General features: G+C 42.7%; 1 protein-coding gene across 1 annotated transcript; it reads left to right on the top strand.

The window, feature by feature from the left end:
* Window positions 1-2,069: 2,069 nt before the first annotated feature.
* On the top strand, window positions 2,070-10,987 carry LOC129815414 (25-hydroxyvitamin D-1 alpha hydroxylase, mitochondrial-like). The gene is made up of 9 exons (XM_055869213.1): window positions 2,070-2,369; window positions 3,302-3,492; window positions 4,334-4,530; window positions 5,100-5,300; window positions 6,179-6,342; window positions 6,651-6,817; window positions 7,793-7,874; window positions 7,988-8,185; window positions 8,787-10,987. Exons 1-9 carry the CDS (start codon window positions 2,142-2,144, stop codon window positions 8,904-8,906), a joined length of 1,548 nt encoding a protein of 515 aa, XP_055725188.1. The 5' UTR covers window positions 2,070-2,141; the 3' UTR covers window positions 8,907-10,987.
* Window positions 10,988-13,528: the final 2,541 nt, after the last annotated feature.

Raw genomic sequence — 13,528 nt, 5'->3', positions numbered from 1 at the left:
ATTTTATACTATTGTGGAGAGATGTACTGCTTGGATTCTTTACATACGATAGAAATAATCTGAAACATTTTTATGTAATTAATTTCATTATTCTTTTGGCCAAATTTCATATACACAAATATAAATTTACAAACAAAAAAACACATTTTCTTACCCTATAAAAAGAAATGTAACTGTATTTTAAGACTATTAAATACTCTACTAACAAAAAAGCTGTTAGAATTGTAAGTGTATGTATGTCCCTTAAGGTCCTTGTGTAATTGTAATGTGATATTGTACCCCCTAGCTCGATTGTCCATTGTATATAATCTATATATACTTGTGTTCCCTCATGTACTTTCTGTATTGATTTGATGTTAATAAAAAATACAAATAATTTTTAAACAATGAGAGCTTACGTTGCAAACGTCACTTGCTTGGCTAATCATTTGGACCGCCCACCAAGATGGCGACGGGGATTCCCCTGAGGGGTAAGTGGTCGAGGGTGTGTCTTTAAAGTGTTTGGACCGAAACCCATGTTGCAATGTGGCTACTGGTTAGCTACCTGGGTATCTAAACATCACGTTGGTCCCGACCTTCCATTTAGCTAGTTAATCACTGGCATTGTAACAAAAGCAGTGCCATGATTGGTCAATAAGGCTGGCAAAAATATGAGTCAGAGATCAAATCGTGCATGCGCAGGTGCGTTTCGAGAGAGTGCAGGTAGATATATTGTGAGCAGGTAGATGCCGTGCTCCACACTTAATTTATTGTGCTCAATTCCACTTTCCGGGCTTGCAACATTTTTGTCTGAGCTCTTAACTCTCTCTCAGCTCCTCAACATAATCCTTTGCGCCCTCAATATGTTTTATCTGAACTCACAACTCTCCACCGACGCTCAACATTATTTTCCATGTTTTAGACATGCCTTTTAATTGTGAGACGGAAATGACGCCATACATCCTATTCAAAATGTTCTGGACAAGCCACTGGCGGACATGCAAATTACCCACAAAATGTGTCTGAAGAAGATGAACCAAATCTGTGCCTGTGTTTGGCGCTGTTACAGTCAATCGTGGGTATTTCAGTGTTTGGTAATTCTCTGAAAATGACATCCGAGGAAAGGGACTGTATGGGTTGAACGATAGAATAGGACCAAACGTCAAAGCAGATTCCGAGTAGAACCACTATTATTTAATTGCGCAAGGCGCACACATAGCGTTTTGGCAAGCTTCCACGTTTAATGAAAAGCGGGTCAGGATTTTCTCTCGTGCTCACACAGAGGCCAGCACCCAACAGGAAACCCCTTAGTCAGCAAAGAATCCATGTAGCCTATTGCAATAAATTCTCAGTAGACCCTTTATGAGCAGATAATTCGCAGTATTAACGAATTCTTGAATTGAGACGCCTAGGCCTATAATTGGATCACGCATTGACCTATTGCTCAACATCTACAGGACTGGGAATTGCATTCTAAAATGTCAGAGTCAATCAATTTATGACGTGGAAAAAGTGAACACTAATTTAACATGGGTTATTCTGGAGTCACTGAAATAAAATATATTAACCCCAAGGTGACTGAAACAAAGCATACCTTATATAATACCCGAATATTATAGGCTAAACAGCACTGACATGATTTTGATTTTGCATGTTTGTTTCATATTCATGTGGAAAATTGATTACCCACATCAAATAAACGTCATATAATAGGGGTAGACTAAGCTACACTCTTTTCAATATGTGATTTAGGGTAACGCATTTTATTCTTATCATATATCTGTTTGCTATTCATTTCCTCCTAATAAAAGCCCAGACAGAGAAATGCAGTACAGGAAAATTGTTTCTCAGCAGCCTCCACCGGTGTCTGAGAAAAATCGTCCTACATAAAAATTGATTAGGTTATTTACCCTCCACGTGTGCGCTTCTTTGGGTTGGTCTGACTTCTGCCATCTGATTGGACACACCTTCCAAATAGTTCACGCCTACTGCGTCCCAGCCTTGCCACTGGGCGGGGTCGAACCCAGCATTCGCTTTCATTGGCCCACACTGAGATACTTAACAACTCTAGTCCGGCATGGGTCGAGCGGTATAAATACAGTGTCTTGGTGCAAGATGAGCACCGACACCCGACAGACTTTCCTTCGTTCATCTTCCATCGTATGAACATAGCCATAAGGATGCTGCAGCAAGCCCTCAAAGTGTCCGGTCGCAGTGCGTCCCCGCTGATCAAGTGGATGGAGAAGTGGGCTGAGAGCACAGCTGGCCTGAAGAAGACCGAGGCGGCGCACGGGATGAAAACCCTAAAGGAGATGCCGGGTCCCACCGTCGCCAAATTTGCCTGGGACCTCTTCGCCAAACGGGGACTGTCCCGCCTCCACGAGCTGCAGGTAAATAATTTTGTTGACTTGTTGATCTTTTCTTTTTAATCATTACTTTTTAGCCAGACACCGATGTAAATGTATGAAATTGGGGTTTTATAATTTATTATACTTAGTGCTTATGGGTTTGTTTTTTTAACAGCAAAGCCATAGTAATGAATGTTTCATTAGGAGATTTATATGGTCTTCACATTGTTTCTTGGAATAGATAGGTTATTACATTGCTGTTGGGTATGGCATAGCCTATGCAGAGTCACCAGAAAACGCTAACATCCGGTTTTCAGGGGTACAGTATTTTCAACCTAACTTCTGTTTCCCCTGAAAAACGAAAGTGGGAACTCAGCTTAGCCATCTTTCTACACCAACTCCATTAGGTTAGATATGGCATGGTGCTATAGAGAAGGGCAGGCTTGAGGCTTGCCCTCCCTCAGTCAGCCAAGGCCATGAACAGTGTCAGACTGGCAGACCCTGTCACTGGGCTCTTACATGTACTGTATAACCTAACCATCAGTGTGCAATGTAATTGTCCAGCAATTAAAAAGCTATGCAGGGACCAACAAAAGCTACCTAAATGTACCAGACATGTAGTTGCGAATGTATAGGCTATGTAAGACAAGTGGTTCATTGAGCAGGAAAGTGCCTTGGGCAACACAGGCACGTTCCTGTGCTTTGGGGGTGTCTGCTGGCTCATAGGGGTAGATGGGGAGCATAAGGAGCAAGAAGGCAAGCTTTATATCACATACTGACCATAGGGCAGCTGCCAACTTTGAACATTGTACAGATTTTGGCCATAAACTTTACATCAAGCAGCTTTAGCTTTAGTCTGCTCACAACATGTTGATGTTCCATCCATAGAAATAGATGAATTCTATGGACGGTTCCATCTCTAATGAATCGTGCAATCTATATGCGTTGTGTGCTAATGTATTGTCCTCTCCCAGCTTGAGGGTGTGAAGCGCTACGGGCCAATGTGGAAGGCCAGCTTCGGTCCCATCCTGACAGTGCACGTGGCCGAACCAGCCCTGATAGAGCAGGTGCTGAGGCAGGAGGGCCAGACCCCCATCCGCTCTGACCTCTCCTCTTGGAAGGACTATAGGAAACAACGAGGCCACGGCTATGGACTGCTCACAGCGTGAGTACCATTCCTCTCCTCTGCTGTTTTCCTCCCATGCTGTCCCCCTCCCCTCTACTCTGTTGCCCTTGCCTCCTCTCTCCTATCCCTTTCCCTCCCCTATCGCCATATTCCTTTCTCTCATCACGACACCTCTCCTCTTCCCCCCTCCCCTCTCCTCTTCTCTCTGTCTTTACCACACCCTCAGACAGCCACAGTCATCACCATCGGACACTGTTAAACTTGACATCTGGCATCTGTTTTTGGCATCTGTTTTTATGGGTGTCCCATATTTCATCATATCACTGTAGCAGCCTAATTATCTTTGTGACAGTGTCTGACTGTGTGATCTTACTCAATGAGTTGTCACGCTGATTTAAGCTGTTCTGACGTCAGGGTGACGTGCTGTTCACAGGAAATATTAACAGAGATGAAACAAAGACTTTAGACAAAGGAATAATTGGTCTAGCGGCCGTACAGACAGTGAGTCATCCCTCGATCTATGATGGGTTATTATTACCTATGGGTTATTACCTAATCACCAGGAATATGAAAATACTATCTCAAATTAATTCAAGCTTTATTTATACAGCACATTTCAGTCATGGAATGCAACACCTAACTTCTGTGCTTTACAGGAAAAAAACTAATAAAACCATGAAAATACAAGCTGAAATATTTACTACACAACAAACACAAGATTAAAAAAACAAAAGAATGACACAAACTGAACAATTACAGTTCCATAATGTAGCCTACAGTACAGTTGGCCCAGCCTGTATAAAACATGTACATTATTGATGTTTGTTGGTGTGCAAACTCATTTGATGGCATTATTTTCTGTTTACCTTACTCTCTTCAGTGAGGGGGAGGAGTGGCAGGCGGTGCGGAGTCTCCTGGGGAAGCACATGCTACGTCCGAAGGCGGTGGAGGCCTACGATGCGACTCTAAACGGCGTGGTAGATGACCTCATCACTAAGCTCCGCCTCCGCAGGCGCCAGGACCCCCGCGGCCTCATTCCGGACATCGGCAGCGAGTTCTACCGCTTCGGCCTCGAAGGTAAGGACTATTTACATTCACTGTGGTGTGCCCCTGAGGCCTGCTTTTACTCAACTCTGTTTCTTTGATAATGTTTTTTAAACGGTGGTATATGAGGTTAGCATCTGTGGTCAGGTGCCTGTAATAATAAGAGACAAAATCAGGAAGGAGCTTTATCATTGTCATTCTATTGTATGTGCTGTAAGAGAGGTCACTATGTGCATCTTTCTTATACCTAGGATAGGATAAAGTAATCCTTCTAACCCCCCCCCCCCCCCCCTTAAAAGATTTAATGCACTATTGTAAAGTGGTTGTTCCACTGGATATCATAAGGTGAATGCACCAATTTGTAAGTCGCTCTGGATAAGAGCGTCTGCTAAATGACTTAAATGTAAATGTAATGTATCAATGGCAATTAGCATTGAAGGTTGCTAGTTTAGTCTATTACCATAACCTACTCGAGTATGTTACTCTGACAAGTCTATAATAGTCTTGATTGGATCTGTATTACAGAGGGAAAACACAAAGCCCTTCTGGAAAGCCTTTCAAACCCTTCTCCCCTTACCCTCTGCCTGTCTTCCCCTCTGCAGGGATTTCCTCAATCTTGTTCGAGTCCAGGATTGGTTGTCTAGACCCTGTGGTTCCCATGGAGACAGAACGTTTCATTCAGTCCATTAACACCATGTTTGTCATGACGCTCCTCACCATGGCTATGCCCGCCTGGTTACACCAGTTGTTCCCCAAGCCCTGGGACACTTTCTGCCAGTGCTGGGACTACATGTTCCAATTTGGTGAGCTGCCATCTTGGATAGCCTCATACTTTTATTTATTTTATTTTTTATTTCACCTTTATTTAACCAGGTAGGCAAGTTGAGAACAAGTTCTCATTTACAATTGCGACCTGGCCAAGATAAAGCAAAGCAGTTCGACACATACAAGAACACAGAGTTACACATGGAGTAAAACAAACATACAGTCAATAACACAGTAGAAAAATAAGTCTATATACAATGTGAGCAAATGAGGTGAGATAAGGGAGGTAAAGGCAAAAAAAAGGCCATGGTGGCGAGGTAAATACAATATAGCAAGTGAAACACTGGAATGGTAGATTTGCAGTGGAAGAATGTGCAAAGTAGAAATAAGTATTAATAATAATACTTGCTCCACCTTGGTTTAATTCCGTGGACTTCTTTAATCCATGCTACCTGACTGACCTACTGCTTTATTATTAGTTGCCCCCAGTGTTAGTTTCTCCCAACGGATAGATTTCTAGTAACTTATAGTAACTATAAATAGTTCCCATTGAACAGAACCCATAGTGTGTGGTCTCCTTCCATTCATTACCTGTAATCCCCGTAGTAAGCGTTCCCAGAGGTCTATTTTTTTCCTCTTCAAGCTATACGGATCCCTTAAATCTGACTAGAGCTCTTTCAGACCTGGGTTCAAATACTATTTGAAATCATTTCAAATACTAGCTAGAATTGATTGAACTTGCCTGGTGTTATGGAACCAATAGAATTGTCGCAATACTGCACACCTAGCCCATCTGGTACTCAAGGCGGGCTAAAGCAAACGCTGAAAGTATTTGAAAGGTTTCAAATAGTATTTGAACTCAGGTCTGACTGAGCTCCTTCATTCTGATCTTGACCCCTGATCTATCTCATTGCAGCAAAAGGTCACATTGACCAGCGTCTGATGGAGGAAGCGGAGAAGGTGGCGCGGGGAGAGAAAGTGGAGGGGCGATATCTGACTTACTTTCTAACACGCACGGGGCTGCCCATGAAGACGGTGTACAGCAACGTCACTGAGCTGCTCCTGGCTGGGGTGGACACGGTGAGGAACATCTCTAATCTCTCCTTCCTCTCTCATCTCTCTCACCTCTGTCCTCATCGCTCTATCTTTGACCTAGTGCTTTAATATTTGTTTTTAACATATCCAATAGCCAAACGTCTCCATTCCCCCTCACTCCTAGTCACAGCGTACTTCCTCTTCTTAATCTCCCTCTCTGTATGTTTAGTCTGATCCCATATAGTCAGGCTTAGCTGTAGAGAGCTCACTATCCTTTCCATCCACTGCTGCGGTGTTCTTATGGTGAATGATTTTACAGTTGTACTGATCTGCTGTGTCCTGTGTGTTTTCAGATCTCCAGCACCATGTCCTGGTCCCTTTACGAGCTGTCTCGGCACACCGAGATTCAGGCCTCGCTGCGGGAGGAGGTATTGGCTGTGATGGGGGGTCGGAGGGTGCCTGGGGCTGCAGACGTGGCTCGCATGCCCCTCATGAAGGCTGTGGTCAAGGAAGTTCTCAGGTAAAAATCAAATTTATTTATATAGCCCTTTTTACATCAGCTGATATATCAAAGTGCTGAACAGAAACCCAGCCTAAAACCTCAAACAGCAAGCAATGCAGGTGTAGAAGCACTGGCTAGGAAAAACTCCCTAGAAAGGCCAAAACCTAGGAAGAAACCTAGAGAGGAACCAGGCTATGAGGGGTGGCCAGTCCTCTTCTGGCTGTGCCAGGTGGAGATTATAACAGAACATGGCCAAGATGTTCAAATGTTCATAAATGACCAGCATGGTCAAATAATAGTAATCACAGTGAACAGGTCAGGGTTCCATAGCCACAGGCAGAATAGTTGAAACTGGAGCAGCAGCACGGCCCAGTGGACTGGGGACAACAAGGAGTCATCATGCCAGGTAGTCCTGAGGCATGGTCCTAGAGCTCAGGTCCTACGAGATATAGAGAGAGAGAGAATTAGAGAGAGCATGCTTAAATTCACACAGGACACCGGATAAGACAGGAGAAATACTCCAGATATAACAGACTGACCCTAGCCCCCCGACACATAAACTATTGCAGCATAAATATGATGAATGATATTTTTTTTATTGAACTAGGCAAGTCAGTTAAGAACAAATTCTTATTTACAATGACAGCCTACCGGGGAACAGTGGGTTAACTGCCTTGTTCAGGAGCAGAATGACCGATTTTTACCTTGTCAGCTCAGGGATTCGATACAGCAACCTTTTGGTTACTGGCCCAACGCTCTAACCACTAGGCTACCTGCCGCCCCAAAATAATAATAGTAATGATATAGGTTTGGATTTATATAGCACTATTCCAACTGCTCATAGCTCCTCGTTATATAATTAAGGGAAGTTCATTTCATCCACTACCAATTGGTGTGAACTACGTACCCTTGATTCAATCAACTACTACAACCAATCGATCAGTCATTAGACTGATCAGTCACACTGACATAGTTGTGTTTTGGCTTCTCCAGACTTTATCCTGTTATTCCGGCCAATGCCAGGGTCATCGCTGACAAAGACATCCAGGTCGGAGGCTACCTCCTCCCCAAAAACGTAGGTGTTGACGTGATGTTGAGTGCTTATTTTTCAGCACTTTTACAGCAATATGGTGTAATATTCATGTGTAAAGGCAAATGTCCAGGATCTCACGATTCTATCCTATCCAGACTCTGATCACCCTCTGCCACTTTGCCACATCCCGGAATGCATCATTTTTCCCGAACCCAAATGCCTTCCAGCCCCAACGCTGGCTGAACCGGGAAGAAGGCCACCACCCCTATGCCTCAGTGCCCTTTGGTGTGGGCAAACGCAGCTGCATTGGCCGCCGCATCGCAGAACTGGAGGTCTACCTGGCACTTGCACGAGTGAGTTGATTTTTGGTCACTTTTACATCGAGGCTTTGGCAGAAAGTGTCTCATAAAATTAAATTCATTTTCATAGCATTTTGAGTCCCAGTACATACAGTCATGACTGAAATTATTGGCACCCTTGATAAAGATGAGAAACTATAAGATAACACAAATATTGAGCTATGTTGTACACTACATTTTTTGGGAACATTTTATTATTTAATGAGATTTTGTTTAACAAGTAATACATTTTCCTCTCTAGTGTAAGATCCCTCCCAATGTGTTCTCCAATCTCATATAACATTTTACAAAAAGGATCAGTGCTGTTATCTTCGCAAGGGGAGGGTGCCAGAGTATTAAGGAAAAAAAAACATCTGAGTAATTGTATTAGTATAAAATGTAATATTTCCCCCCAAAAAATGTGCATACGATATAGCTCAGTATTTGGATTTTTTATTTTATACAGTCCTTTTCTCATCTTTATCAAGGGTGCCAATCATTTCGGTTGTGACTGTATACTGTGTTTTTATCCTTGTAATAGACTTCCGTTCTTCTAAGTACTGTTCATGTGAGGGGTGCCCTCTAATTTTCTCAACCCCTCTCCTGGTCCCCTCAGATTCTGATGCAGTTTGATGTGAAGCCCGATCCAGAAGGCAGTGGTGCAGCAGTCAAACCCATGACCCGGACACTGCTGGTGCCAGAGAGTGAGATCAACCTGCAGTTTATTGAAAGATGAGTCGATGACCTGCTGAACACTAGCTATGTGTATTTGACTGTGACTGACAATCCATGTCTCTCAGAGTGAGACAGTTGGGAGCACTGGGAAAAGCATTGCGAAAGAGGGCCCGACTGAATTTGCAGGCCTAAACCCATAGACCAGCCCCTCAGATCTCAAGCCCAGTTGGTTTGGGCTGGCCTGGGTCTGAGTTGATACAGCAGCTGAATGAGGGGCTAATAGAGGTCTTTGTTTGAAAACCTTTCTCTCTGTATATGAACAGTAGTAGTTGCATTTCCAGTGAACTGAAACTCACTTCCCACACATTTTTTGCACAAGGAGGTTAGGAGATGGTGAAGGGAGGGTATGGCAATATTTCAAGTGCATTAGAGCCTATCTTGAAACTTATCTACATGCAGAGTGAAATGCATAGAACTTGAAACTTTTGACTGAAACTTGAAAAGTGCATCAGGAGAAATTATGTGACATAGTACTATAAAGCTGCAATCAGCAGCAGAAACTATAACAAACTGTGCCTCGCCCCCGTTTTGGTAAAAAGCTGAGGGATGGGTCTGGAGAAATGTAACCACTTAAAAATTCATAGACAAAGCTATGGATGATAGGACTGACCATCCATGATATCAAAATTATAGTTTTAACCATGTTTTGAGGCCATGTAGTGTTTGTTTATATTTACTTTGTTTCTAAACATTGGAGTAAAACAAGCTTATATTTTGGGTTCTGATGGGGTATGACAGTTGAACTAAGATCATGAAGCATTTATAAGTTACATTATTCAAGAATCAATGGGTACATATCATTAATTGATAAGTAAAAAAACTGCTGATTTTCCCCTTTAATGACAAGTGATTTTCCTTCTCAATATCAGGTTGATCCCTCTTTTCACCACTTAAAGATGCATTATAAAGGTTTTATATAATTTCAGCCAGTAGTTTTGAAAGTAGCACTCAAAGCCACAACGGGCCCTGAAAATTGTGCACAATTGTGTACAACGTCATCCATTTCGTATGAAATGTTACGTCCTGCAATATATATATTTTTTTACAAATCTGCAATTCGTATGATTTGTTACGAATTTGTAAGTGCTTAAGATCCAGTTCAATCTCTTTAAACTTTCTGCTTTATTCAATAATGCTCATGAATACAATCACTTATACTTACTTGTGGTTTAGATTGTAGCCAATGGTATTACCAGTTGCCAATGGTATTACCAAAGGAATCTGATTACTACATATGTTCCTCTCACCTAACTAGACATCAATTGCTATTTGCCTGTAAGAATCCTGACCATAGCATGTAATGCAAAACGAATATGGACTGCGACGTTGTAACTCATTCGTTAGCTAAGACAAATGGAAAGTACGGTGGCAGGTAGCCTAGCTGTTAAGAGCGTTGGGCCAGTAACCCAAAGGGTGCTGGTTTGATTCCCGAGACGACTAGGTGAACAATGTGCCCTTGAGCAAGGCACTTAACCCTAATTGCTCCTGTAAGGCGCTCTGGATAAGAGTGTCTGCTAAATTACTCAAATGAAAATGTAAAATGAAAGCAACTTAACCCTATCTAATTTAAAATTGCATTGGCATCTCAGTTGCATTTAATAATGTTTAGGCATTGCTGATGAAGGTTCTATAAAATGCTTAGAAATGTGTCATGTACTACCTTTTAGAAGAGTGTTATTGAATAATTATAATTTTGGTCAAAACTATGATGCTCCTATCAGGATGGTGCTCATTTGGTGCTTATATGGTGCTCATTAAAATCTTAATAAAAAATGGCAGCTGGTGGGACTAGCATGGTGTACCATATCCTCCCACCTGGGTTACTCTGTTTAAAGACACTTTGTCTTTTTAAGTATTTTGAACTTTTATGAAGTCCCAAACTATTTAGCTAATGTGTGGTGTCTGTACCTCTTACGTCTAAAACAAATTGTGTTACCAGTTTTTGTTCATCTGAACCTTATGTGACTTGTATGATGTGGTGCTTCTTTCTCTGTTGGAATAACACATTGTGGAAAATTGTTTTAACAATATGCAACTATTTTACTTTTCTATTTGTTTTCTAATAAAAATATCATACATGTATTCATGGTCTTCTTTTTCTCTTCTAGAAATGTCAATATTATACAACCTTGCGGCATTGTTTGTTTTCCTGTAAGGCATTAGTGATGGAGGGGAATCAATACAATTACATATTGCTATATTATTTTTGGGCGATATTATAATGATATTTGAAGTATTGAGTTGTATAAGAATATATATATATATATACAGTTGTATATAACTTGTTGTTCACTTATTTTTCAACCACTCCACACATTTCTTGTTAACAAACTATAGTTTTGGCAAGTCGTTTAGGACATCTACTTTGTGCATGACACAAGTAATTTTTTCAACAATTGTTTACAGACAGATTATTTCACTTATAATTCACTGTATCACAATTCCAGTGGGTCAGAAGTTTACATACACTAAGTTGACTGCCTTTAAACAGCTTGGAAAATTCCAGAAAATTATGTCATGGCTTTAGAAGCTTCTAATGGCCTAATTTACATAATTTGAGTCAATTGGAGGTGTACCTGTGGATGTACACTGCTCAAAAAAATAAAGGGAACACCAAAATAACATATCCTAGATCTGAATGAATGAAATATTCTTATTAAATACTTTTTTCTTTACATAGTTGAATGTGCTGACAACAATCACACAAAAATTATCAATGGAAATCAAATTTATCAACCCATGGAGGTCTGGATTTGGAGTCACACTCAAAATTAAAGTGGAAAACCACACTACAGGCTGATCCAACTTTGATGTAATGTCCTTAAAACAAGTCAAAATGAGGCTCAGTAGTGTGTGGCCTCCACGTGCCTGTATGACCTCCCTACAACGCCTGGGCATGCTCCTGATGAGGTGGCGGATGGTCTCCTGAGGGATCTCCTCCCAGACCTGGACTAAAGCATCCGCCAACTCCTGGACAGTCTGTGGTGCAACGTGGCGTTGGTGGATGGAGCGAGACATGAATTCCCAGATGTGCTCAATTGGATTCAGGTCTGGGGAACGGGCAGGCCTGTCCATAGCATCAATACCTTCTTCTTGCAGGAACTGCTGACACACTCCAGCCACATGAGGTCTAGCATTGTCGTGCATTAGGAGGAACCCAGGGCCAACCGCACCAGCATATGGTCTCACAAGGGGTATGAGGATCTCATCTCGGTACCTAATGGCAGTCAGGCTACCTCTGGTGAGCACATGGAGGGCTGTGCGGCCCCCCAAAGAAATGCCACCCCACACCATGACTGACCCACCACCAAACCGGTCATGCTGGAGGATGTTGCAGGCAGCAGAACGTTCTCCACGGCGTCTCCAGACTCTGTCACATGTGCTCAGTGCGAACCTGCTTTCATCTGTGAAGAGCACAGGGCGCCAGTGGCGAATTTGCCAATCTTGGTGTTCTCTGGCAAATGCCAAACGTCCTGCACGGTGTTGGGCTGTAAGCACAATCCCCACCTGTGGACGTCGGGCCCTCATACCACCCTCATGGAGTCTGTTTCTGACCGTTTGAGCAGACACATGCTCATTTGTGGCCTGCTGGAGGTCATTTTGCAGGGCTCTGGCAGTGCTCCTCCTGATCCTCCTTGCACAAAGGCGGAGGTAGCGGTCCTGCTGCTGGGTTGTTGCCCTCCTACGGCCTCCTCCACGTCTCCTGATGTACTGGCCTGTCTCCTGGTAGCGCCTCCATGCTCTGGACACTACGCTGACAGACACAGCAAACCTTCTTGCCACAGCTCGCATTGATGTGCCATCCTGGATGAGCTGCACTACCTGAGCCACTTGTGTGGGTTGTAGACTCCGTCTCATGCTACCACTAGAGTGAAAGCACCGCCAACATTCAAAAGTGACCAAAACATCAGCCAGGAAGCATAGGAACTGAGAAGTGGTCTGTGGGCACCACCTGCAGAACCACTCCTTTATTGGGGGTGTCTTGCTAATTGCCTATAATTTCCACCTGTTGTCTATTCCATTTGCACAACAGCATGTGAAATTTATTGTCAATCAGTGTTGCTTCCTAAGTGGACAGTTTGATTTCACAGAAGTGTGATTGACTTGGAGTTACATTGTGTTGTTTAAGTGTTCCCTTTATTTTTTTGAGCAGTGTATTTCAAGGCCTACCTTCAAACTCAGTGCCTCTTTGCTTGACATCTGGTTCACCCTTGGGAGCAATTTCCAAATGCCTGAAGGTACCACGTTCATCTGTACGCAAGTATAAACACCATGGGACCACACAGCCGTCATACCGCTCAGGAAGGAGACGCGTTCTGTCTCCTAGAGATGAACGTACTTTGGTGCGAAAAGTGCAAATCAATCGAAAAGTGCAAATCAAGAACAACAGCAAAGGACCTTGTGAAGATGCTGGAGGAAACAGGTACAAAAGTATCTATATCCACAGTAAAACAAGTCCTATATCGACATAACTTGGAAGGCTGCTGAGCAAGGAAGAAGCCACTGCTCCATAACCTCCATAAAAAATGCCAGACTACAGTTTGCAACTGCACATGAGGACAAAGATTGTAGTTTTACGGGGGAAATGTTGTCTGGTCTGATGAAACAAAAATAGAACTGTTT

The sequence above is a fragment of the Salvelinus fontinalis genome, chromosome 18 (genome assembly GCF_029448725.1).
Source record: "Salvelinus fontinalis isolate EN_2023a chromosome 18, ASM2944872v1, whole genome shotgun sequence".
Lineage (NCBI taxonomy): Eukaryota > Metazoa > Chordata > Actinopteri > Salmoniformes > Salmonidae > Salvelinus > Salvelinus fontinalis.
The sequence above is the reverse complement of the archived record's forward strand: the minus strand, read 5'-3'. Positions and strand labels throughout refer to the sequence as shown.